The following is a 24,489-nucleotide window of genomic DNA, read 5'->3' on the forward strand; positions in this document are numbered from 1 at the left end:
TACAATCCAATATAGTTGATGTCAACTAACAGTTGAAGTAATTTGTATTCATTACACAACTTCTTTAATTTACAAGTAATCTTAGCAAATCAAACAAGCCCTTAGTGTCTTGTTACTTTTTATGTTTTTTAGTATATTCTCTTTCTTCATTTTTCTCATACTACCACTTCGTTTAGGAGCTTGTAAATTGAGGTAAATGGGAAATGAAATTGGAGGTAAATGAATTGGAAGTAAATGGCTTACCTAGATATGTCTAGATGGGAGTAAATGATATAGATTGAAATCCAAATATCTGTTTGGATGGAAATAAATGGGAGGAATTGGACTACATAAAAAATTTCAATATATTCATAAGAATATATATGGTATCCAAAATCAACTTTAATATCACAAATTAGTGCGTATATGTGATATATAATATAATAAGTACATTGAAATATACACTTTTGCTAATAATGAGGATATTTCAAGCATTGGGTAGGCCACAAATGTAAGGATTACAAAGAAACAACTTGCCAATGTTTTTTAACATACATTTAGATGGCCAAACTTTGGATGGTTTTAATCATCCTATTTGTATGATTTTAGCAATGTAGCTAATAATTGAATTGTTTTAGAGTATCATCAACGTGCCACAAGTATGGCGGACATGTGCATAGCATCAGCTTTGTTTATTGGTGCAACCCTCTAAGGGAGCTCAAAAGAGCATTTCATCTCCATTTACTTCAACATCATCTCTTAAAGAGGATTTCATTTACATACCCATTTACTCCCATTTTCATTTCATTTCTATTCATTTACTCCCATCCAAACACACCTCAAATACCATCTACCTCCATATACTCCTAATTCCTCTCATTGGCCTCTAGTTACTCCCATCCAAACAGCCCCTATGATGGGGCCTCCTCTCATTGGCCTCTAGTTACTCCCATCCAAACAGCCCCTATGATGGGGCCTACCATCTTCTATAAGTGCAATTCAGATCATGCATTTGGGTTTTTCCACCTTATTAGCCAAACATTCCAAAACCCAACATCATTTGTAGCCATGTAGGCCACACCTTTGAGAACAATGAACAACTCACTTAGTTTGATGCCGACCATTGAAACTTCCACATGCCATGCATCACTTTCAAATTTTGGGCCGAGATGATTTTTTGGATATATGGTGAGGATGAGATGATTGACCATACGCACAATTTGTATTCTATGTACACATCACATGGGGGCCTCACAAAGTGAAAGTTCTTGTGGAAAGATATGACTCAAAACATGTGAAAGGAATCCTACATGCAACAAGTAGGAAAGAAATATTTCATATTGGATAATATGCCCTTTTTGTATAAATTGCTTACTAACAAAGCTTTGTAGTGGATCCCACCCCACATTTTAATACAGGAAGTGAATCAATCTTAATCTATTTCATAGAAAATGAATATTTCATAATGTACAAACAAGGTGAAGGATCCATTGCTAAATTCTAATATTTGACACCCTGACTCTACCCTATGCTGACAATCACACCGATCAGATAATCCTAGCCGCATATTTGATAACTGTCAATTTTTTTCAAACAATACAATTGAAATTCAAAATGTATATAATCAACTCGCCAGGAAAGCCCAAACAGTATCATTTTCGGCGTCAGCCACATCCATGGTAGGTCCTTACAGATGAACGGTCTTGATCCTGCACATGCATTCCATGTTTACAGAGATTTCTTGCTTAATTAATTAGATATTAGCATTTGGCACCTACCTTGTTAAATAAGAAACCAAAGAGAAAGATTAGCAGGACATGGTGATACAATTAGCATCTGTTTGCCTGAGAAGAGATCTGAACCATTGAACAGAAGCTTTTGGGATCCTTGTAAGGTTGTTCTTGTAGTCGACGAAGTAAAGTCCAAATCGGACGGTGTAGCCCGAGTTCCATTCCCAGTTGTCAAGTAGGGACCACACAAAATAACCACGAACGTTGCATCCGTCCTCCCTACATTTTTTAGTATATATCAATCTTTATTCTATAGTTGTTTAGGCCTGTTTGGATAAAGAAAATCCAAAACATGGACATGGCGAATTCCTACGGAATCCTCATCAAATGAAAGACTATGGAATGATGCATGTTTGTTTTTTTATTCACTTTTGATCATAAAAAAAGCTCTCAAAAGTTTAGTCAAAGAAATGACTATGGCAAAAATTGGAGAATAAAAACTTTAGGTTTAGCATGGTCAATTAAAAATTAGTGGAAAAGGTAGATATATACATGTGTGTGTGTGTGTGTGGGCACACACACTATAAAGACTATAAAGAACATAAGTAATACCTCAAAAGCTCATTGATGGAATGCATCAAGCTAGGCTCTTTAGACCGTTGGAATCATAACATTCCACTACGTTCTACATTCAACATCCATGGTGGCCCAATCTGTGGTAGCACTCACTCTAGCTTTTTTCCAAGACATGACGGTTGCACTCTAGTTGTCCAAACAGACCTTTTGAGGATGTGGTGTTGAATCTAATACTAATTGTTAAGAACCTAACCAATATGCCAAAAGCTCCAAAATTGATAGGATGCATCAAGCTAGGCTCTTTAAGCCATTGGTATCTTGACACACACACACACACACACACACACACACATATATATATATATATATATATATATATATATAATAATTAAAAAATAATCAACTAAAATGGGTAGATATCTATATATGTGAATAATAATGTACATGGTTATTCAAATGGTGGATTAATATCATTCTTTGCCCCACGAGATCTTTTATTTTCAAGTAATCCTTATAAAAACTAAGGAATTTGACCATACTAACCTCGAAGTTTGGTCAAATTACCTTGGGAGCTACGACGTTCCAGATATCTCAAAAGTGGCCTTCTGACAACTTTTGGATATTGTTTCGGACGAAAATGCCTCTATCCTTGGTTCAAGAGTCGTACGGTCCTTGAGTGAAACAGAACCTACCTTCTGTTTCAACCCTCAAGAAAGTGACGGATTGGCTACTCCCCTGCCAGCAACCAATGGCTAATGCTCGGTTGTCTATGGGCCCCACCACCATGTATGTGTTTCATCCATGCCCTCCATATATTTTTGCAGATCATTTTATGGCATGAATCCAAAAACGATGTATATCCCAATCTCAAGTAGACCACATTACAGGAAACAGTGTTGAATGAGCGTCGTAGACCATTAAAAACATTTTGGGGGCCATAAAAGTTCTGGATCAAGCTGATCTTTGCCTTTTCCTTTCATTTGTGTCTGTACGACCTAATAAACAGTTGGGATGATGTGGTTATCATGTTACATGGGTCGTGACTAGCATGTTACATGTGTCGTGGTTGGCAGATGATACGAGTTGTGGTTGTCATGCCAGATGGGTCGTGGTTTTGACATCCCATATAGCTTGCATTTTCTGCTCCTGCAATCTATCAATAGTCATCTCTACATTATGGTCCATTTAAGATTTATATTTGAATAAAATTTAGTCTCCACGGTGTAAATAGATCATTTCATCTGATGGACGATAAGGATCTTATGTATGTTTATCTCATGTAGTCACCAAGTTAGTGCAAGTCACACCATCGTCATGCAAATGATATATGTATAATAGCATAGGTCGCATCAGGTGTAGAGTTGGGCAGAAACGAACCGATCCGACGGATCTGACCCGATCTGACCCGATCCGCTTTAAACCGATTCGAACCGAAGGCCAAGATCGAGTCGAATCGAGTTGGCCCAGTCAGATCCGACCGTAAAACGAATCGAGTTCGGATCAATAGTCAATCCGGATCGATCCGATCTGAAATCCGATCCGATTCGATCCGAACAATGTTTATTCAACAGTGTTTCTTATAATATTGTCCACTTGAGATTGTTTAATACTATAAAATGATCTAGAAAAATAGATGGACAGCATAGATGAAATAAATACATCATGGTAGGGTCCACAGAGCACCGACTACCCACCATTGGCTAGCATGGGGAGTAGCCAATCCGTCTTCTCACCCCTGGGTATAAGAGGGCAGGCACCAGGTGGCGAAGTGACGTTGGCTAGCTATACCACTTTTTTAAATCGAATCTGCTGCAACACCGATTTCACGCAGAGCATAAAACATCCAAGCTACGTGGTGTTGTCCATGTTCTAAATGTAAAATCCACTCCGTCAAAAAGGTTAGAAATAATATATTAACTGTACATAATGAATATTATTTTTAATAAATTCTCCATAAGGACCCACCAAAGAGAACAATGTAAAATTACATCAAGAACACTTAAGTTCATATATTGTGCTTTCAGAGTTTTTTATCAGTCTGATTTTCATATATTTTATTCATCCTAGATATTTACACCTGATTAACGGTTTTGATGATATATAAACCCCAAGTTAACTCCACAAATAAACCTGCGGTTGGAATCTCTTTCTCAATGTTTCCTCTAGTGTAGCTCACCTGAGGTTTATATAAATCTAAATTTTTACTCAATAATCTAATATATAGAATAACACTTGATGGATGAATTGGATTTTAAAGTTAAGATATGGCGGACCGCAGATATCTTTGGTGTTCCACGCAGTAGGTTTAAACAGGTGTTGTGAACAACACTCGTCCAACCTTTTTCTCCTCTTTTTGGAAAAACTGCCTTCTTTCTCTGCGTTGTCAGACGGCGTCTAACCGACAGTTGATTTTTCTCCTGAGTATGGTAGTCCACGTGACCACGGATGATCTTTTACCTACAATGCTACATCCTCTAATCAGAACCGTTCATACCATGGGCCTCACTAGAATGGGCCATGACCAAGGAAATTGGATACATCGTAGTCATCTGATCAGTGGATCTCAGGTTGCCAAGTGGAATAGGTGGTATTATTACCGTAAACTTTGCTTCTCTTGGAAACGGCGTAACCATCCGATCAATGGATGCAATGTTAACATCGTAGTGCATCCTTTGTGGGGTCCATTGGATGAACAGCTGTAATATCTAAGAGTTGTTTGGGAACATTTGAATGGTGTATTACCCGCGTGCTATCATAACACGGCTACTTCTCTCTCACCTGCTTTATCCAATGCTTTTCTTTTTCTCATATTCCTACACGCTAGCTAACTTCTGCTCGCAGTCATATCGAGCCACAAGCTCTCTGACGGCCGCGGGTTTCAAGCGAAAGCCTTTCACACGAAGTTCTTACGAGGGATGCTAAGTGGGTCCCACTGTGATGTTTGTGATAAATCCACATCGTCTATCCATTTTGGGAGCTCATTTTAGGACATGCGGCCAAAAATGAATTGTATCCAAAACTCAAGTAGCCCTTAGAAGAGGAAACAATGCAGATTCAATGAAGATTCGATTCGAACCATACCTAAACTAATTCGACTCGATTTTCCTTGCTGAGTCGGACTCAGTTCGGGTCAAGCTAGCAGTGCAATGGATCGAATCAAGTCAGAGGACTCGGACTTGGTCCCAGATCGGATCGAGTTCGGGTCGGTCATAAGAAATTTTGGACCGAGTCGAGTTAGGCCCAATCCGGTCCGACTCGACTCGATGCCCATCTCTAATCAGGTGGTTGTAATGCGGTAAGAGTCATAGTTGTAGTGTCGTAAGGGTCGTAATTATCATGGGTTGTGGTTGTTTTCATTTTATAGGCCTTGGCCCTAAAATGATAACTACGACCCATATAACATGAGAACCACGACCCATATAACATGACAACCATGACCCATGTAACATGTCAACCACGACCCATGAAAACTACGACCCATTATAACCATGACCCATATAACATGATAACCACGACCCATATCATATGAGAACTACAATCCATGACAACCACGATCCATAAAACATAACAACCACGACCCATGAAAACCACGACCCATATAACATAACAACCACGACTCCATAGGAAACCACGACCCATATAACATGACAACTATGACCATAATTATAATACAATATGAAGAATAGTTCTCTTTAACGGGCACACAGGGAGCCTGACCATAAACTGCAAAACCACAACTCCATGGGAAACAAACAGTTCTCTTCAACGGGCACCCAGCGAGCTGAAAAACTCTGTTGAGAATTTTTTTTAGTTTGAGCCTGACCATAAACTGCAAAACCACAACCCCATAGGAAATGAACAGTTCTCTTCAACAGGCACCCAGCGAGTCGAAAAACTCTTTTGAGAATGTCTTGTTTGACCCTAACCATAAACTGCAAAATCACGACTCCATGGAAAACCACAACCCATATAACATAACAACCACAACCCATTTAACATGACAACCATGACCCATATAACATGACAACCACGACCATAATTACAATACAATATGAAGAACAGTTCTCTTCAACGGGCATCCAATGAGGTGAAAGTAATTTAAAACCCAAGTACCACTTTTATAGGCTGATGAACCAATGGTTAATATGATTAGGATGAAGTGCGACTATTAGGTTTTCAATGCTAGGAATACCATTTCTCGGGATTACGGGGAAGTAGTGACATTAATGGCATTTCCTGAAGAAAAAAAATGTGGCACTGATATCGAATGGTTATGGATATGACGAACAATGGGTCGTAGTTGTCATCCACAATGGATCATAGTTGGTAACCACGACTCAGTGTGTATGAAAACTATGTCCCTGTCGTGTGATGGTGGTTTACATGTACATTAAACCATGGTTGTTATCCACGTTAAATCATGGTTGTCATCCAACGTTGGATTGTCGATTTGGAGGAAAACGAATTGGCTACTCCCCCCGTCACCAGTCATGGGTCCAACCATGATGTATGTGTTTCATTCATTCCATTCATCTATTTTAACAGATCATTTTAGGGCTTGATCCCAAAAATGAGACGGATATAAATCTAAGGTGGAACACACCATAGGAAATCAACTGACAACCACGACCCGTGTAACATGAAAACCATGACCCATATAACATAACAACCACGATCCATAATAACTGGAAGCCACGATCCATATACCGTGATAACCACTACCCATATAACCTGCCAACCACGATACAAGGTTATGGGACAAACGAGTTAGGCCTTGCACAGGTCGTGGTTGTCATGTTATCTTCTTCATACTGTATTGTAATTGTGGTCGTGCTTGTCATGTGATATAGGTCGTGCTTGTCATGTTATATGGGTCGTGGTTCTCATTTTAAGACCAAGGCCTATAAAATGAAGACAACCACAACTCTTATCTCATGACAACCACGACCTATGACAACTATGACCCTTATGACACTACAATCATGACCATTTTCCGCATTACAACCACCTGATGCGACCTATGCTACTATACAGATATCGTTTATATGACTATGGCGTGACTTGCACTAACTTGGTAACTACATAGGATAAACATACATAAGATCCTTACCGTCCATCAAATGAAACGATCTATTTACACCATGGATACTAAATTTTATTCAAATATAAATCTTAAATGGACCATAACGTAGAGATAACTATTGATAGACTACAGAAGCAAAAAATGCAGGCTATATGGGTCATGGTTGTCATATTATATGGGTCGAGGTTCTCATGTGATATGGGTCCTAGTTCTTATGTGATATGGATCGTGGTTGTAATGTTGTAAAAGTCATAGTTGATATGGGTCATGGTTCTCATGATATATGGGTCGTGGTTGTCATTATATATGGGTTGTAATTGTCATTATATATTGGTCGTGGTTCTCATGTGTGCCCCACGAGTTTGGTCCTTGCCCACGCCCAAAAAAGAGTTCCGTACACATCACTTTCTTAGCATTAAATACGACGTAACTTCTTATTCCCTAAAAAACCGTGCGACTACTGAAAAAGGATAAGGGCATTTTAGTCTAAGTAATTTTCAGAAGCTTGTCACAAGGCCACCCTCGGAATATTTGAACGGTTGAATCCTTTTAGGTAACTTGACCAAACTTCAAGGTCAGTACGGTCAATCTCCCTAAAAACTATCCATCTCCTCTAAAAAAATTCACTTTTTTCTCAATTCTGCTAATGGGTTGCAACTAGCAATCCTTCAAAAAAAAAAAATCGCACTCGAAAGTGTTTCTTTTAATAAAAGGCTGTTTTAAAAAAAAAATGTCTATTTTGATTTGCCACAAAAAGGTGAGTCAAATCCATAATTCTAAAACTCACTTAACTAAAAATATGACTGAGTTAACTCAACCTGGTGAGATTTCAAGCCCAGTAATGCGCTAGCAAATATGACTTCTAATAGAGGAGAGGGGGAAAGTAATGTGCTAGCAAATATCCACGTTAATATTACTTCTAACACTTCTAATATTAACTTATCAAATATCTAGTTGAGTGATGTCAACTCTTCTTGTCAGCACAACTTGGCTAATCATCGAGTCGAGTTGGGTTTTCAATGCTTCTTTTCCTTTTCTGATCTTCTGAAATATAGTTTTGAATGTTGATTGAGCATGGATGGTTTTTTTTTTTTTTTTTTTTTGAAAAAAAAAAAAAGAGTTTAAAACAGAGTTTTGCTAACTGCATTTTTTGAGTAAATCCTTGGAAATGAAAAATCAAATTCACAGCTGTGTTTTTTCCATTAACAGTGGCTAACTCAATTTCCATGTAGTCAGAATTCATTTCCAAAGTATTCTTTTGGTTTTAAAAATAAAGGCTGGTTTGGGAATGTAGATTTAAAATCAGGTGAATTTTAGTCTCTACGAAGCAAAGTGGATTTGAAATCATAACTTTGATAGAGGAGTTCAGAAAGACCTATTTTGGGGGATTTGGATTCCTCTCAAATCCAAATCTCTCCAATTCCTTGCTCCTAAAATGACCAAAAAAAACAGCAAATTCCTCCAATTCTATGCTGCCAAACGAGCCCTTAGAAAAATCAAAACCTAGTTGAAAAAGTTCATGGTTCATGAGCGAAAGGACCCAAGTCAAAACCTAGCCCATTAATCGACTAAGAACCGGGCCCACTAGCCAAATGCAATCTAAGAGCAGTTTGGGCAACCTTGCAACCCTTTAGTAGACTCAGCCCAGGCCTAGCCCAATCAAGTAAAGGGCAAGAAAACTAAGTCATGGGCCCAAAAAATGGGCCCCTAGCCCAAAGGAGGGTAAGATCATCAGGCTATCCATGCCCAGCACAGCCCAGGGGCAATCCCATAATAGTCTTGTGTGATGAAGAGGGGCAAAACTTCTATTTGTGTTTTCTAACAATTTCATCAATGGTGATGAATTGTCTATTATGTGTGGCATAAATGTACATCAATCCAAACCGTCCATACTAGAGCTGTACATGAACCGAGTTAGCTCGGTTAACTCACTTGACTTGACTCAGAAAATCTCAACTCAGCTTGAAACTTGGTTTGAGCCGAGTTGAGCTGATTTTTTAAGCTCGAAAAAATTTTGAGCCGAGTCCGAGCTTCACCGAACTTAACTCCACGTAGCTCGAAACTTGACTCAGTTTGAATCAATTCAACTCGGATCGAGTTCACTTAATGTAAATATTTTGTAAATATTTATATATTTACATAAATTATATATTATAATATATATTTTATATTATATATATTAAAAATCCTAAAACCTAAACTCGAACTCAACTCGTAGGCTCCAACTCGAACTCAACTCAAAAGATCAAGCTCCAGCTCAGCTCAAGCTGGCCTGAGTGTTGAACAAGCCAAGCCAAGCCAAGCTAAGCTGGCTAGTTGCGCTTGAGGACTAAGCTGAGCCGAGTTCGAGCTAGGGTAGCCTACTGGCTGAGTTGGGCCAAGCTGGACTTAGTTCGGCTCGTGTACAATTCTAAGTCCAGACCATGGGTTCATTGTGGTCAGAGCACGTTCCAAAAGAATCACACTGTTCAGATAATCCTAGCCATCCATCTATTTGGCCATCAAATAGTTGGACAATAAGAAAATGATCAGCGGTCCAATTCGACCGACATTACAAATGGTTCAAGTGGCCCATCAATGTGCCACTTGATATGCTCTATCGATAACTGGGCCCACAATTCATGTAGTCTAGTCTCGCCCGAGTTGACTCAGCTCGACTCGATTTCATCCCTGATTGGGTTGAAACTCGACTCGACTCAGAAAACTCGGTAAAACTGGGCACGACTCGACATTATTTATATTCTAAATATCAAATATTACCGAAAAAAAAAAAAAAAAAAAAATCTGAAATAGCTGAACAGGTTCTACGAGTTTTTGAGTCGACTCAACTCGACTGGGTTACGAGTTGAGTTGGGTTTTCTTCTTTTAAACTATGGTTGTGACACACGACCATTATCATACCTTATTGCAGCTGATAAATTGGACAAGTAGTCCTTGTGGTAGCTGATTCTCTTCTCATCCTGTAATGCCTTGCTCAAAGACATGAAAGGGCTGTTTGGATCATCCATGCCTGCAAACATGATTCTAAAGTTCAATGTTGTTGGTAATGGAATATATATATGTACATATATAGGCATGTTTGGATGAACAATTGAAATGAATTGCAACAATGGCTTCCCTTCAATTCCAGCTTGGAACACATAGAATTCCAATTAGGTGGTTCGATCGTCGTTGTGAACTAAAATGGTGCTAAACCCAATTCAATTCAATCGAGCATCCAAACACGCCTGTTACTGTTGAAACATGTTTGGATGCACCATTGAAATGAACTGCAATAATTGTTTCGCTTCAAGTCTGACCTGAAACTCATATAATTGCAATTAGGAGATTCGGTCGTTATTACGAATTAAAATGGCACTACACCCATTTTGGAGATTCCTCTACATTGAACCAACCAAATCGCACTTCAATTCAATTGAGCATCCAAATGGCCCGAAACTGCGAATTCGGCAATACCGTTTTCGGTTATAATAACTGGTGGGTCCCCATAGTTATCCTTCATGTATCTTGCCAACTTGCGAATACCCCACGGGACGATATGCAGCCAATGAGAAGCAGCCTGAGGGAACATGTAGCACAAGATCTTTAAATCTTAGCTAGAAATCAGTTTCAAAGATGCAACAAATTCAAAGTAAGCAGGGGGAAATGTACTCTTTCTCCAATCTGCACTCCATGCCGAAACGCTACAATCAAGATATTGAGCTGATTTATTAGGACCCCATTTTATCAGATTTTGAAATCTGAAAGAAGGGCTGTGATTTCTTGGTGTCTTACAGGTTGTGATCACGGCCGCGTCGGATGAAGCATCCTGCAATACCAACTTCCAAATCCTGCTTCTATCATTCCGAGCATACAATGTTGTGTAATGGTTGAGGCCCACGAAATCCAGTGACCCAATCAATGATCTGGATGCCTCGGGTGTGAACTCGGGAAGTCTACTCCCGACGAGATTCTGCATCGAATGTGGATATCTGCCGAAGAAAATTGGATCCAAGAACCTGATTCAATTAGCTTATGTTACCACCTGTATGTCTGTTAGATAATGAGAAATGTGATTGCACCAAGTTTCCGTGAGTGATCCTAGCCATCTGTCATGTGGGCTGCTACATTTATTCTCGCGGTTGAAAATTTACGCTTGTCCGATAACAGATGGACAACATATGAAAAAACAGGAGATTAAAAAGTAGGCCAACAGCCCATTTTCAATGTTCATGTGTGGCCCATTTGTATGTCCATATCAGCCTATTTTTTTGTGAAAATGCAAACTTGGTGGGGGCTACCTGATGATCAAATGGATAGAATAGGATTTGAGTAAAAGGATACCATCCAAGCACAAAATCTATTGCTCTTCTTGCAGCATCCCTGTCTTCATCAGCATCAGATATCGGTTCATACCATTTGGCATCAAGAGCCATTCCGATGAGGCCTCCTTGTCTTTCCTGCAAGACCCAAATGAACCCAATGACCTCCATCGCAAGAAAAACATGAACGAAAATTCAAGGCCATGTTTGGATGCTCAATGTAATCGGATTGCAATAATTGTACTTGCCCCCAGATTGTATGTTCCATCATTTGGTCGTTTGATTGCCATTATGAACTAATTGCAATTGACCAAATAGCAATTAAATTCAATTGTGCAACGAAACACACTCCAAATCCTACTTTCTTGTTTGGCATCCATTTAGGAGAATGGGAACAGTAGGGGCAAATTAGATGGGTCACCTTGAAATGAAGATTGTAAGTATGAAACACAAGCCATGTTTGAAAGCTCAATCAAATCGAATTGCAATAATTCAATTCAATAATTTGACTAGCTTTACTAATCGAATTGCAATCATTCAATTCAATAATTTGACTGGCTTTACGAATCGAATTGCAATAATTCAATTCAATAATTTGACTAGCTTTACGAACAGAATTGAAATAAATCAATTCAATAATTTGACTATCTTTATGATCATTAGCCGTTTGGTTGCCATTATGAACTAAAATGGAGCCACCCCACACTGTTCATTTCGCCTACAATGAATTGAATGGATCACAATTCAGTTTGATTGAGCATCCAAAAACACCCCAAATCCTGCTATCTTGTATTGCATCCATTTAGTAGAATCAGAACCTTAGATGCAAACTGAGTAGACTGATCACCTCAAAATAAGGATTCTATGTATGAAACACAGGCAGTGTTTTGATGCTCAATCAAATTAAATTGTAACAATCCAATTCAATAATCTTGTGTATGAAACAAAGGCAGTGTTTTCATGCTCAATCAAATTAAATTGCAACAATCCAATTCAATAATCCAATGAAGCCCCATTGCATTTACGACAGGCAGTAGTTTGGCTGTTGCTGTGAACTAAATTGGAGCCACCCCATATTGGTCATTTCCTCTATAATGAATTGAATGAATCACAATTTGCATTGATTAAGCAGACAAACACACCCCAGATTCTGTTTTCTTGTTTTTCATCCATTTAGTAGAATCAGAACGGTAGATGCAAATTGGGTAGACTGATCACCTCCAAGTAAGGATTCTATGTATGAAACACAGGCATTTTTTGGATGCCCAATTGAATTAAATTGCAACAATCCAATTCAATAATCCAACAAAGCACCATTGCATTTACGACAGGCAGTAGTTGAGCTGTCGCTGTGAACTAAATTGGAGCCACTCCATATTGGTCATTTCCTCTATAATGAATTGAATGAATCGCAATTGGTATTAATTAAGCATGCAAACACACCCCAAATCCTGTTTTCTTGTTTTTCGTCCATTTAGTAGAATCAGAACCGTAGATGCAAATTGGGTAGACTGATCACCTCCAAATAAGGATTCTATGTATGAAACACAGGCAGTGTTTGGATGCTCAATCGAATTAAATTGCAACAATCCAATTCAATAATCCAACGAGGCCCCATTGCATTTACGACAGGCAGTAGTTCAGTTGTTGTTATGAACTAAATTGGAGCCACCCCATATTGGTCATTTCCTCTATAATGAATTGAATGAATAACAATTCGTATTGATTGAGCATGCAAACACACCCCAAATCCTGTTTTCTTGTATTGCATCCATTTAGTAGAATCAGAACCGTAGAGGTGAATTGGGTGGACTGATAACCTCAAAATAAGGATTCTGTGTATGAAACACTGGCAGTGTTTGGATGCTCAATTGAATTAAATTGCAATGATCCAATTCAATAATCCAATGAAGCCTCATTACATTTACGACACGCAGTGGTTCGGCTGTCGTTGTGAACTAAATTGGAGCCATCCCATATTGGTCATTTCCTCTATAATGAATTGAAGGAATCGCAATTCACATTGATTGAGCATGCAAATACACCCCAAATCCTGTTTTCTTGTTTTGCGTCCATTTAGTAGAATCTGAACTGTACATGCAAATTGGGCAGATGGGGTCACCTCGAAATGAAGATTCTATGTATGAAACACTGGTTATTTTGGGATGCTCAGTCAAGTAGAATTGCGACAACTCAATTCAATAATCCAACGAGGCACCAAATTGCACTTACCACGGGTAGTCGTTTGGCTGCCATTTTGAACTAAAATGGAGCCACCAATGTTTGTCATTTTCTCTATAATGAATCAGATGAATCATGATTCAGTTTGATTGAGCATCCGAAAACACCCCAAATTATGTGTTCTTCTTTTCTGTCCATTTAGTAGAATCGGAACCATAAATGCTAATTGCACAAACCGGCCACTTTGAGAAGAAGATTCTCAGCATGAAACACAGGCCATGCTTGGATGATCAATCTTATCAAATTGCAATAATTCAATTCAATAATTGGACGAGGCCCCACATCTCATTTATGACCAGTAGTCCTTCCTCTGTCATTATAAACTAAAATGCAGCCACCCACATTGGTCATTTCCTCTATAATGAATCATGATTCATTTCGATTGATCATCCAAACACGCCCCAAATTCAATTATCATGTTTCACATCAATTTAGTATAATCGAAACCAATGACACGAATTCAGAAAATGGTCACCTTGAAATGAAGATTGTAAGTACGAAAAGTAGCAGCATGAGATAAGAGGATGTGGTGTGCGACCGTATAAGGTTCCATCGACGATTTTCCTTTCTTACAGAATACATGAGATAGAATCGAACACCTTCCCGGAGCTTGAATGCCAGTGTCGTAGCCTTGAATAGAGAATCCGTGCGGCTCGTTGAAGGTGATCCAGTACTTGACTCGATCGCCGAAAGCTTGAAAGCATGTATAAGCATAATGCTCAAAATCTTCTCTGCTACAACAGAGGAACATTACTGCAATCTGAACAATGGTTTTACTACTCAGACGACTCACTCCGACTGGTTCAACCCTGAGTTGGGTCATGACTCGCCGAGTCTGTGCCCATTTTCAATTCTAACTCATGGTGTCGAACCAGATTGGATCTGACCAGGTCTGAGTCGACTCGGGTGGGTTGAATAAGACTCATCTGAGTTGACTCAGACAGTTCGCACAGGACTCGTCTGAGTCTTACAACCTTGATCTTAACTGAAAATTTTTGTTACAGAACAAGGACCCATAACACATACAGTCTGAAGACAGGTAGGTCCCACTAAGAACATGATGTAGGTCCCACTAATGCCTAGAACTAAGGTGTTCCAAAACAGTAATGGCCACCATCGTTATCTTTATGACACTGGCTGTAACAGCCTCCGTATCGGCCGTTATAATTCTTTTTTATTTTTTTGAAAAAACTGTTATGGGCATTACAAAATCATTACGGGATGGCCGTTTTGATCCCTAACACATAATAGATATGCCTATTACCGTTACGTGACGGCCGTTACATAACCAATTTGGAATACCTTGCCCAGGACAGGTACAGCAAAGGTGTGGGGTTAGGATCATTCATGAGATAGGTCCCACTAAGAACATGGCTTGATCTTGTCCAATCATCAGATGGTCCACGCATGTACATTGAGTATGGACTGTAGGCCTTTTCTTCTAACCATCCATTTTTTCTCGTACATGTGGCACGCTTGATGTCTGGACAGCTCTGATTTTTTGCAAATGGAGCATTTGCAAAGGGTCCCATTTGATGAATGGCACAGATCATGCACTTCTTGTGACACATTGGCGCTTGTATGGTTAATCTTGCACAAAGTATTACCATCAACAGAAAATTAGGTGACCCACCTTCAGTGAAGGTTGACCGTTGGATCAGAGGATCCCCCATGTATTGCAACCTGACGAAAGATCGGCTTGATCGGACAGTAGGCCACCGTTGGATCAGGGTGATCTTTGTATATGTTGGAGAAACAAAGATCACACTGATCCTATGCTTGCCTGTGTCCCAATGAACAAGAATTTCAGGCATGTGCAATACACGAGTGGCCTGTTCAATTGAATGGTCAAGATTAACAGTAGGTGGACCCCACAGTGATCTGTGAGCAGTATCATATACATCGAACTTACATAATCTGTGTGCTCAGCCAACCATCATATCTATCCTCAAGTGCCTGTGGAAGATCCCAATGATATAGAGTAACGTATGGTTGTATTCCTACAAAAACCAAAATAAATAAATAAATATTAAATATTTACATCTGGACACTTGGAGAATCCGATCGACCGATCTGAACGGTCCATTAGGTCGATTATAATACCATACAAAAATCATGCCGCCTGGATGATCTGAACCAACCATATGGTGTCCTTTTCTTAAAGCCATCCGTTTTCCAAGTGAAGGATGGGGTGGCTAGGATTGCCTGATAAAAGAGACTCTTTAGAATCATAAGCAATCCTTGATGGTCCCTGGTAAATAGAAAGCTCAAATTGCTGATTGAGCTTATTTCTTATAGAGATGATCTTGACCATCCATTTAATAAGCTATTGATCAGATGGTTAGAATTGTCCAATCATGTAATAATTGAATGGTTCCTGATGAAATGGGTGATAAACCTAATTCACGGTCCAGATCGATCAATCGGCCATCCAAATGTTATGATGGAGTGGATCAATCCTTATAAGTAAGATTTATTAGGGAGTGGGTTATTTGAATTAAACCCTTTTCTAATAGAGCATCAATGAGACTGTTGTAGTAATCTATTCCTTCTGGATTCGGCTCCCCAGTTCCATCTGCCAATACAGGAGCATGTCATGATCACCGTTTAAAAAAATAAGAGAAGCGATGGATATATCTCTCACCGTTGAATACGTATACGGTCGATTCTTACTTGGGAAGATCCGGGACCACGAGATCGAGAATCTGTAAGCGTCCATCCCCAAGTCCTTCATCAAGTCTACATCAGTCTGTAAATGGAGTTTCAATCTCATTAGCAAACCGTTAATCAGTGTGTTTGTACCCCCCCATGAGTACTAATGTCGACCATTAATTTCCACCGGTAAACGGTCTTCTTTAATTAATGGACGGTTTCGATCTGAAAAAACATTGTTTGGTACAAGTGGCATATTTATCTACCAATCAGGTCCATTTATTTATTAGACCGTCTATGTATATCACATGTGCGCAAAAAGAATATACATATACATATAGGCATTCTTATCTATCTAACCAATCCAAACAAAAATAATTAATGGACAGGATTGTGTGATAAGCTAGATATCATCCTTCGATATGTGGTTGGTAACAATTTTTATTATTGAATTTTGTCTTAGCATATAACCATCAAATGTCAGCTTGATCCAAAACTTCAGTGGCCCCCAAAAAGATTTTAATGGTGAACGTTTAATCCCCAACACGTGGTCCACTTGAACCTTGGATGCACTTCATTTTTTAGACCGTATTCTAAAATAATCCAGAAAAATGAATGAATGGCATGGATAAAACCCATACATCACACTGGCACCCACAGAATCCCTGGACTGATTCCGTCCATGGTAGGGAAGGACACAATTCGCTTCCTTCAATTTCCACCCAAGATGGCCCATCAACATCATAAAGTGTCCTATTTAATTAATGGATGGTTTCGATTTAAAAAAACATTGTTTGGTACAAGTGGCATACTTATCTACCAATCAAGTCCTTTTATTTATAAGACCATGAAAGTCACATCCATAGGTCGGGTCACATCCATAGGTCGCCCTAATAAATAAGTATATGTATTCAGTATTCCTTATTATATTATTCCATAACCTAATATATATATATAGAGAGAGAGAGAGAGAGAGAGAGTCATGCTCACCTGCCCACCTACACACTCACCTGCCCACTTACACACATGCACACCTTTGTAGACGTTTCATGGGCGTCTAATCCGAACGGTCCATGTGATGCAGAATCACATGAGACTCAAGGAACAAATTTTCACCCTAGTCTAAAATTATGGTGGGTCATAGCAAAGAAAAAAATTATGGTGGGTCATAGCAAAGAAAAATGCAAATGAAGGGAGCAAACTGTTTTCATTTTTCATGGCCTCTCAAAGTTTTGGATCAAATTAAAAATTGAGCCCGGTGGGTTTCATCCGGTTCTGCTTCATGTGGACCGTTAGGATTTTGAAGTCACATCACGTGTGATGATTTTTTTTAAAAAGTTTGCATGAGTGCGGTGAGAAGTGGTGCTATGAGGTCAACCGCAGCTTCCCATTAGGTTGAGCTCTGTGGGCCCCATCATGATGTATGTCAAACATCAACACTAACAGTCATGCATCATTTTATGGTGGACCACGGGCTTAAAAATCAAATCAATACATGACTTGGGTGGGCCACAACACATACAACAGCTGAGAGGGGTTACCCTCCCATTAAAACATTCATAAACATTTATTGAGCTCACCAAGATGTTTTTCATCCAAACCATTCATTATGTGTGTCCCACTTGGATGAGGGGTCATACCAAGTTTCAGCTGCATCCAAAACTCAGGTGGCCCCACCAAGTGCTTTTATATGTTTTAGGCATGTCTTCACATGGTTTTAGTGGTATGGCCCACCTAATCTCTATATACAGCTGATTTTTGGGATATCCCATTACCTAAAGGGGACCCATCAAATCACGGTGTTGATGGTCAACACACATCGCGGTGGGCCCAAATGCTCAGCTGCCCACCAGTTCACATGTAACTCGAGCGAACTGTTTTGAGAACTCACTATTAGTTATGTGACTCTAAAATCTGGACGGTCCACGTGAATCAGAACCTCATGAAACCACCCCAACCCAATTTTTACTTTGATCCAAAACTTTGGTGGGCCATGAAAAATGAAAACAGCATCCTTCTTGATTTGCATTTCTCACCAAAATTTTAAATCAGGGTAAAAAAATTTCTCTTGGAGTTTCATGGGATTCCGCATCACATGAACCGTTCAGATTAGATTCTCATAACACGTGTGCAAAGGTGTACACGTGCGTAGGTGCACAGGTGAGCTGACATCCAGAAGCCGCATGCTTTGGAAGAAGCTTTTACAGTCTGGGAAGGGATTTTTACCGATCAAATAAAGAATCCACTTCAACCGAATATATATATATATATATATAGTCAGTATTGTTTGATAGGCTAGATTTTGTCCTTTGATGCGCAGTCCTTAACAGTTATCTTTATTGAATCTCTCTTAGAATATGACCATCTTATCCAAATACATAAATTTTAAGTATTATTGTAAAAGAGTTGTTTGGTTCTTGTCAAGAACCAAACTTCTTGTTCTTATCTTAATGGAATCCTTTTGTTTTGTTTCTAATAATATTTTAATGCATGCGTTCGTTTGTCGCTAATGTTGATGCAATTATCTGGTTCGTCCTCCTGGATCCTTGTATGCCTGCACAGAAAAAGGACAAAGGAGACCCTGGCTAGCGCAGGGGACCCTCCGATGCCAAAGTCAGGCCTGGACTCGGGGTCTTAAAGTATTGAAAAGTCTTTTGGAGGAATTTGTTTTCGTACCTCTCAAGGTGAGGGCCCCCCCTTCTTTTATAGCTGCTGGGGCATTTAATCGCACGAGGATTCTCTTTCTGGTATTGTGCGCGAGATCTTCTCCTGGGATCACGGAATCTTCTCCTGGGATCACGGAAACAGGATCGTGCCCGTCTCATGCCTTCATCCGATCCCGTGAGCTTCGGGATCGGGAATCTTATCCCAAGACATCCGGAGTGCGGCTTCATCTTGTGACGGTCGATCCGATAAAGAGGTCCGCCCGAAGCATGCCCGAGACACTGACGACCCTACCGACCCGTCGGGGCCGACTCAACCTTTGCCTCGGTCTAGCGAATAACTCCTCGGATTTGACACATCCTTTGGTGGCCCGAGGCATTTAGTCCGAGTCTGCGGACTTGTATGTTTTGTCCCCAACAAGAGCCCCCTAAAATTTAAGTGAATTTTCCATATGACACTGAGGAGTAGCGAGTGCTGAGTCGGTTCATAACTTAGTCCGAGACGAGAAGTAGTCGTTAAGCGCATTCATTGAGACCTTTGATGGGGACGGTTCAGCTTCTGACATCGTATGCGCCGTCAGCTATCAAATCGCAGGTCCCGCCAATGAGGATTGGACACGTAGTAAAGCTATTATTGTTGCTAGTCGGCGTGCTCCACGTGTCGAGTGGGGGAATCGATGCAGGCGTCGAATCATTTCCCCATTAATGTCTCCGCCGTAGGGCGACCTTATAAAACGTCAGGGGTCCCGCACTTCGAACTTTTACTGCTCTTGCCATTCTCGCTCTGCGTTTTCTCTAGGATTTGCGTAGCCTTTCATCTCCTTCCTTTCTTCTCTCTTTATCGTCGGCACTTCTTTCCGCCACTGTTCCTTTCTCTCCGGTGAGTTTCTCCTTCCTCTTTATTACATAATAATAATGGCGGATAGGAGTTCTCAAAGCCCCCAGGTGGGAGTTTCCGGAGACGAAGGCGAAGCGCAACGTTTTTGGAACGTTGCGGAATCGCCCTCTTTACTAACGGAGATAGCAGTGGATGCCAACGCTGCTTGTATGCCTGAGAGAGTCACCGACGATCAGGCGGAGCGCCCTGCTTCCGTCGTTCCTTCCCGTGGCGGGTCATCCTTATTAACCCGCCCGGGGAGGCCCAACTTACCAAGGGACATGGAGGAAGATGAAGAGGAAGAAGATGAAATTTTAATCGCCGGAGGAACCCCTGACCCAGTTCCTGCTGATGAATCGGCGCAGGCCGAGTCTGAAGGGGAAGAATCGGGGAAAGATTTAAGCGGTCCGGTTCCTTCAGTCTTGACTGAGGCGGACTTGGACAGAATTCGAGTCGGGTATCATATCCCCGAGTCGGTCATCACGTATCTTCCTCGCCCGAATGACCTGCCAGATCACCCTCCTGCTGGGGCAGTCGCAATTTACCAAGTATCGATGCAGTGCGGCTTGCGTCTGCCCTTCAGACCATCGTCAGGGGAGTTTTATCTCGCATACGGATTGCCCGGGCAGATAGTCCCGAATGGGTGGAGGAACTTACTCGGATGTGCGGTGTTGTGGTGAGATGGAGCGACCACCGCTCACGATCGGCGAGTTTCTCCACTGCACCAAGTGCGGGTAAATCCGAACTACCACGGCTTCTACGTCTTCTCTGCTTGGCGAGGCGGAGGCGGTTCCACGATAACCGACCCTCCCACTTCCAACAAACATTGGAAAGAGCGTTGGTTGGGCATGTGGTCGATGGGAGACGGACGAGTCCGGTCTTGCGAGGCTCGTGTCCCTCGGACATTTCAGAGAGCAGGTGACTTGGGTCTTCTCTCCCTCGCCCTTTTTCATTTTTTTTTTTTTTTTTTTTTTTTTGTTTTTGTCGAAACTCTGTCTGGCAGATATTCCGAAGAAGAAGCCGAAGCTACTGCTGCCTCGGCTCGGATCAAAGAGTTGAAGTCGTTGGATCCGAGGGACAGGTCTTGGAAGGTGCTTCTACAGCCGGAGCGCCTTCACCTTGCAGGTCTGGACTCGGAAGTTACAGGTAATTAAGAACGAATCTTCTGAATTTTTCAAATTTCCGCCGACTTACTTCGCCTTGCTCTCCCCCTCCTTTTTTTGTTTTTGCAGATCTGCCCGAAGCTCGTCCCAACCTAAGGATTGTCCCCGAACCGGAGATGACTGGAGCTCGTCCTGCCCTTAGACCAGTCACGAAGTTGAAGGCTCCTCCACGGTCAGTTCTTCTTTCAGAGCCTCGGCCACCGAAGAGGCAAAGGGTGCCGCGGAAGGAGAAAGAGCCAGCGAGCTCTTCTGCCCCTCCGGTCGTCGTGATTCCCGACCTGGACGAAAGGGCGGAAGAGACGGCGATTGATGCTTCGGATCCTCAGGCGGCACCTGACTCGGCACGCGTTGAGACGACGGTGCCGAGTCGGGAAGGAGAGACCGGGGCCACGACCTCAAGGGGGGAGGAAGAGACGAGGACTGCGTCCTCCCGAGGGGAAGAGACGAACCAGGAGGGGCCGTCAATCCTGCAACAAGTGGTGTCGGGGATGGTTCCTTGGGCCCTGGCCCATGGGTGTGAAAGAGAGTTCGTGAAACTGTACAACGCCCCGTCATCGCAGACCGTCAGCCACGCTGCCCGGATGCTTTTTGAACTCGCTCCTTGCTTAATCAAGGCCAGCAAGGAGCTATCCTCAACTCATCGGCTACAGGCTCTTCTGTCTGAGGCCGAGATCCGGGTCGGCGTCCTGACAGGCGAGGCGTCTCTTGCTCGGAAAGCTGCCGAAGACGCGAGGGCAGAGGCGGCTTCTTCCAGAAGGGCCCTGGACGAAGCGAAGGCAGAGGTCGCTCAGGCACTGGTTCGACTCTCCAAAGCCGAAGAGGAGAATCAGCGAGTTCTGGCAGTCCATGCTTCGTGCGCGGATGACTTAGCTCGGGCTAAGCTTGAGGCGGCGGAGCGCATTCAGCAGGCCGAGGAGAAGACTCGGGAGGCCGAGACGGCTAGGGACCAGGCTGTCCAAGCATTCCTTGAGTCGGCCGAGTTTGAGGACGAGAGGGATCGCCTGTTCCAGAGCGGATATCTGGAATGCGTCAAGGATATAAAGAAGTCTTTTCCTGACCTTGACCTTTCAGAAATCGAAGGCGGGGCAGCCTCAGAATCCGAGAATCCGGACGCCGCCGCTGAAGACACAACTGCCGGGGACGGGGCCGACGCATGAAGACTTTGGTTTTTTTTTTTTTATATGTAAATATTTTTTTTGCTCCGATGTATTCGGTTGCTTTTGTACTTACACGTATTCGGACGAATGAAAAAGCATGTCTTTAAACATCAAATAGTAAGCTAAGGATAGTAGACCTTGAGGTGTTCAGCGTTCCATGGATGAGGCAATGACTGTCCGTTCAGGTCTTCCAGCCGATATGTTCCTGGTCTAATGGTGCCCGAGACGATATAGGGTCCTTCCCAATTGGGTCCCAGTGTACCCGACCCAAACTCCTTAGTGTTGGAAAACACTTTCCGAAGAACCATATCTCCCCTTCGGAATCTTCTAATCTTAACTCGGGTATTGTAGAACCGAGTCACTTGTCGTTGTCGAGCCTCCGTGCGCAGCCTCGCCCTTTCCCTTTGTTCGTCCAGAAGGTCGAGTCCGAGTGCAAGGAGTTCTTCATTCTCTTCTGCATTGAATAAGGTGATTCGAGCCGAAGGTAATCCGATTTCGACGGGAGTGAATGCTTCCGACGTAAGCGAGTGAAAACGGGGTTTCTCCTGTGGCCGTTCGGGTTGTAGTTCGGTAAGCCCAAAGAATTTTCGGGAGCTCTTCGGCCCATGCTCCTTTGGCCCGGCCAAGCTTGGTCCGAAGATGTTGCTTGATAATCTTGTTAACTGCCTCGACTTGTCCGTTGGTTTGAGGGTGATGCGGTGATGAATAAATATTCCTGATCCCGAGGTTCTTGCACATCTCACGAAAGCTCCTATTATCAAATTGCCTTCCATTGTCTGTGACAATGGTACGGGGTCCTCCGAATCGGCAGATAATGTTTTTCCATACAAACTCGGTGATCTTCTGCTCGGTTATTCTGGCTAATGGTTCTGCCTCGGCCCACTTCGTAAAATAGTCCACTGCTACCACAGCAAACTTGGTCTGCCCTTTTCCCATAGGGAGCGGTCCTATGAGGTCGATGCCCCATTGTGCGAAAGGCCAGGGACCAGTCATCGGCGTCAGTGCCTCGGGTGCTTGCCTCGGAATTGCCGCAAACCGTTGGCATCTGTCGCATTTTTGAACGAGCTCACGAGCGTCGTGTTGGATAGTGGGCCAGTAGTATCCCTGTCGTAAGACCTTGTAGGCGAGGGATCGCCCTCCAGAGTGGTTTCCGCAGATTCCTTCATGAATTTCCCGTAACACATAGTTTGCCTCGCTGGGTTTGAGGTACCGCAGCAACGGGGCGTAGTATCCTTTCTTATAAAGGGTCCCGTTGAGTATGGTGTAACGGGAAGCTCGGATCCTAATTCGTCGGGCCTCGGTGCGATCTTCTGGCAACTTTCCTTCGTCAAGGAATTGGCGGATTGGATCAATCCAGGATGGTTCCGAGTCGATTGTATTGACGGCCTCGCTAATTGGCTCGTCTATACTTGGTTTATCGACGTATTCGACAGGGACGGACCTGGGTATATCGTCTTCTTCGGCCGAGGCGAGCTTTGCTAGCAAATCAGCTTTGCTGTTTTCCGTACGAGGTATCCGAGTTACACGACAGAATTGAAATCTGTTGATAAGTTCTTTCGCTTTCTCCATGTAAGCCCTTAGCCGGTCTTTCCGTGTCTGGTATACACCGGTAACTTGGTTAACAACCAACTGAGAGTCGCTGAAAACGCTTAGGTGCGTGACCTCCATGCTAGCGGCGAGTCGGAGGCCGAGTAGCAACGCTTCATATTCCGCCGTATTGTTCGACGCTTGAAATCCAAGTCGTAAGGCATACTGTATATAGGTGTGATCGGGGCATACTGTATATAGGTGTGATCGGGGGTTTCCAGCACTACCCCAGCCCCACTGGCCTTCGAGTTGGAAGAACCGTCGACATACAGATTCCATGGAATAGGGCAAGGGGAAGCGGTCGAGGCGGGCACTGCATCGACCTTCGGCGTATCGTTCACTGAGAGTTCGGTTGAAGGTGTTCCTTCGGCGATAAAATCAGCTACGGCTTGCCCTTTGATTGCTGCCTTTGGTCGGTATTGAATATCAAACTCACTCAGCTCGATAGCCCATTTGGTGAGTCGGCCGGAAGCTTCTGGT

General features: G+C 42.2%; 1 protein-coding gene across 6 annotated transcripts in view; it reads right to left on the minus strand.

Annotated features, from left to right (window-relative positions):
- Positions 1-1,401: 1,401 nt before the first annotated feature.
- LOC131236083 (putative beta-glucosidase 41) overlaps positions 1,402-24,489 on the minus strand; it is a 28,740-nt gene continuing 5,652 nt past the window's right edge. For 2 of the 6 annotated variants that reach the window (XM_058233171.1, XM_058233177.1), the window contains exons 4-13: positions 16,584-16,659; positions 16,414-16,485; positions 15,823-15,910; positions 14,386-14,644; positions 11,692-11,807; positions 11,143-11,366; positions 11,020-11,051; positions 10,825-10,927; positions 10,270-10,378; positions 1,402-1,988 (exon numbers count right to left, since the gene is read on the minus strand). In XM_058233171.1, coding sequence (XP_058089154.1) covers positions 1,787-1,988; positions 10,270-10,378; positions 10,825-10,927; positions 11,020-11,051; positions 11,143-11,366; positions 11,692-11,807; positions 14,386-14,644; positions 15,823-15,910; positions 16,414-16,485; positions 16,584-16,659 — 1,281 coding nt within the window. In that variant the 3' untranslated portion in view covers positions 1,402-1,786. The remainder of the gene's footprint in view (positions 1,989-10,269; positions 10,379-10,824; positions 10,928-11,019; positions 11,052-11,142; positions 11,367-11,691; positions 11,808-14,385; positions 14,645-15,822; positions 15,911-16,413; positions 16,486-16,583; positions 16,660-24,489) is intronic. The other 4 variants (XM_058233175.1, XM_058233173.1, XM_058233174.1 and 1 more) reach the window with 4 other exon arrangements.

This window comes from Magnolia sinica, unplaced genomic scaffold (assembly GCF_029962835.1).
Source record: "Magnolia sinica isolate HGM2019 unplaced genomic scaffold, MsV1 ctg202, whole genome shotgun sequence".
NCBI classification, from domain to species: Eukaryota; Viridiplantae; Streptophyta; class Magnoliopsida; order Magnoliales; family Magnoliaceae; genus Magnolia; species Magnolia sinica.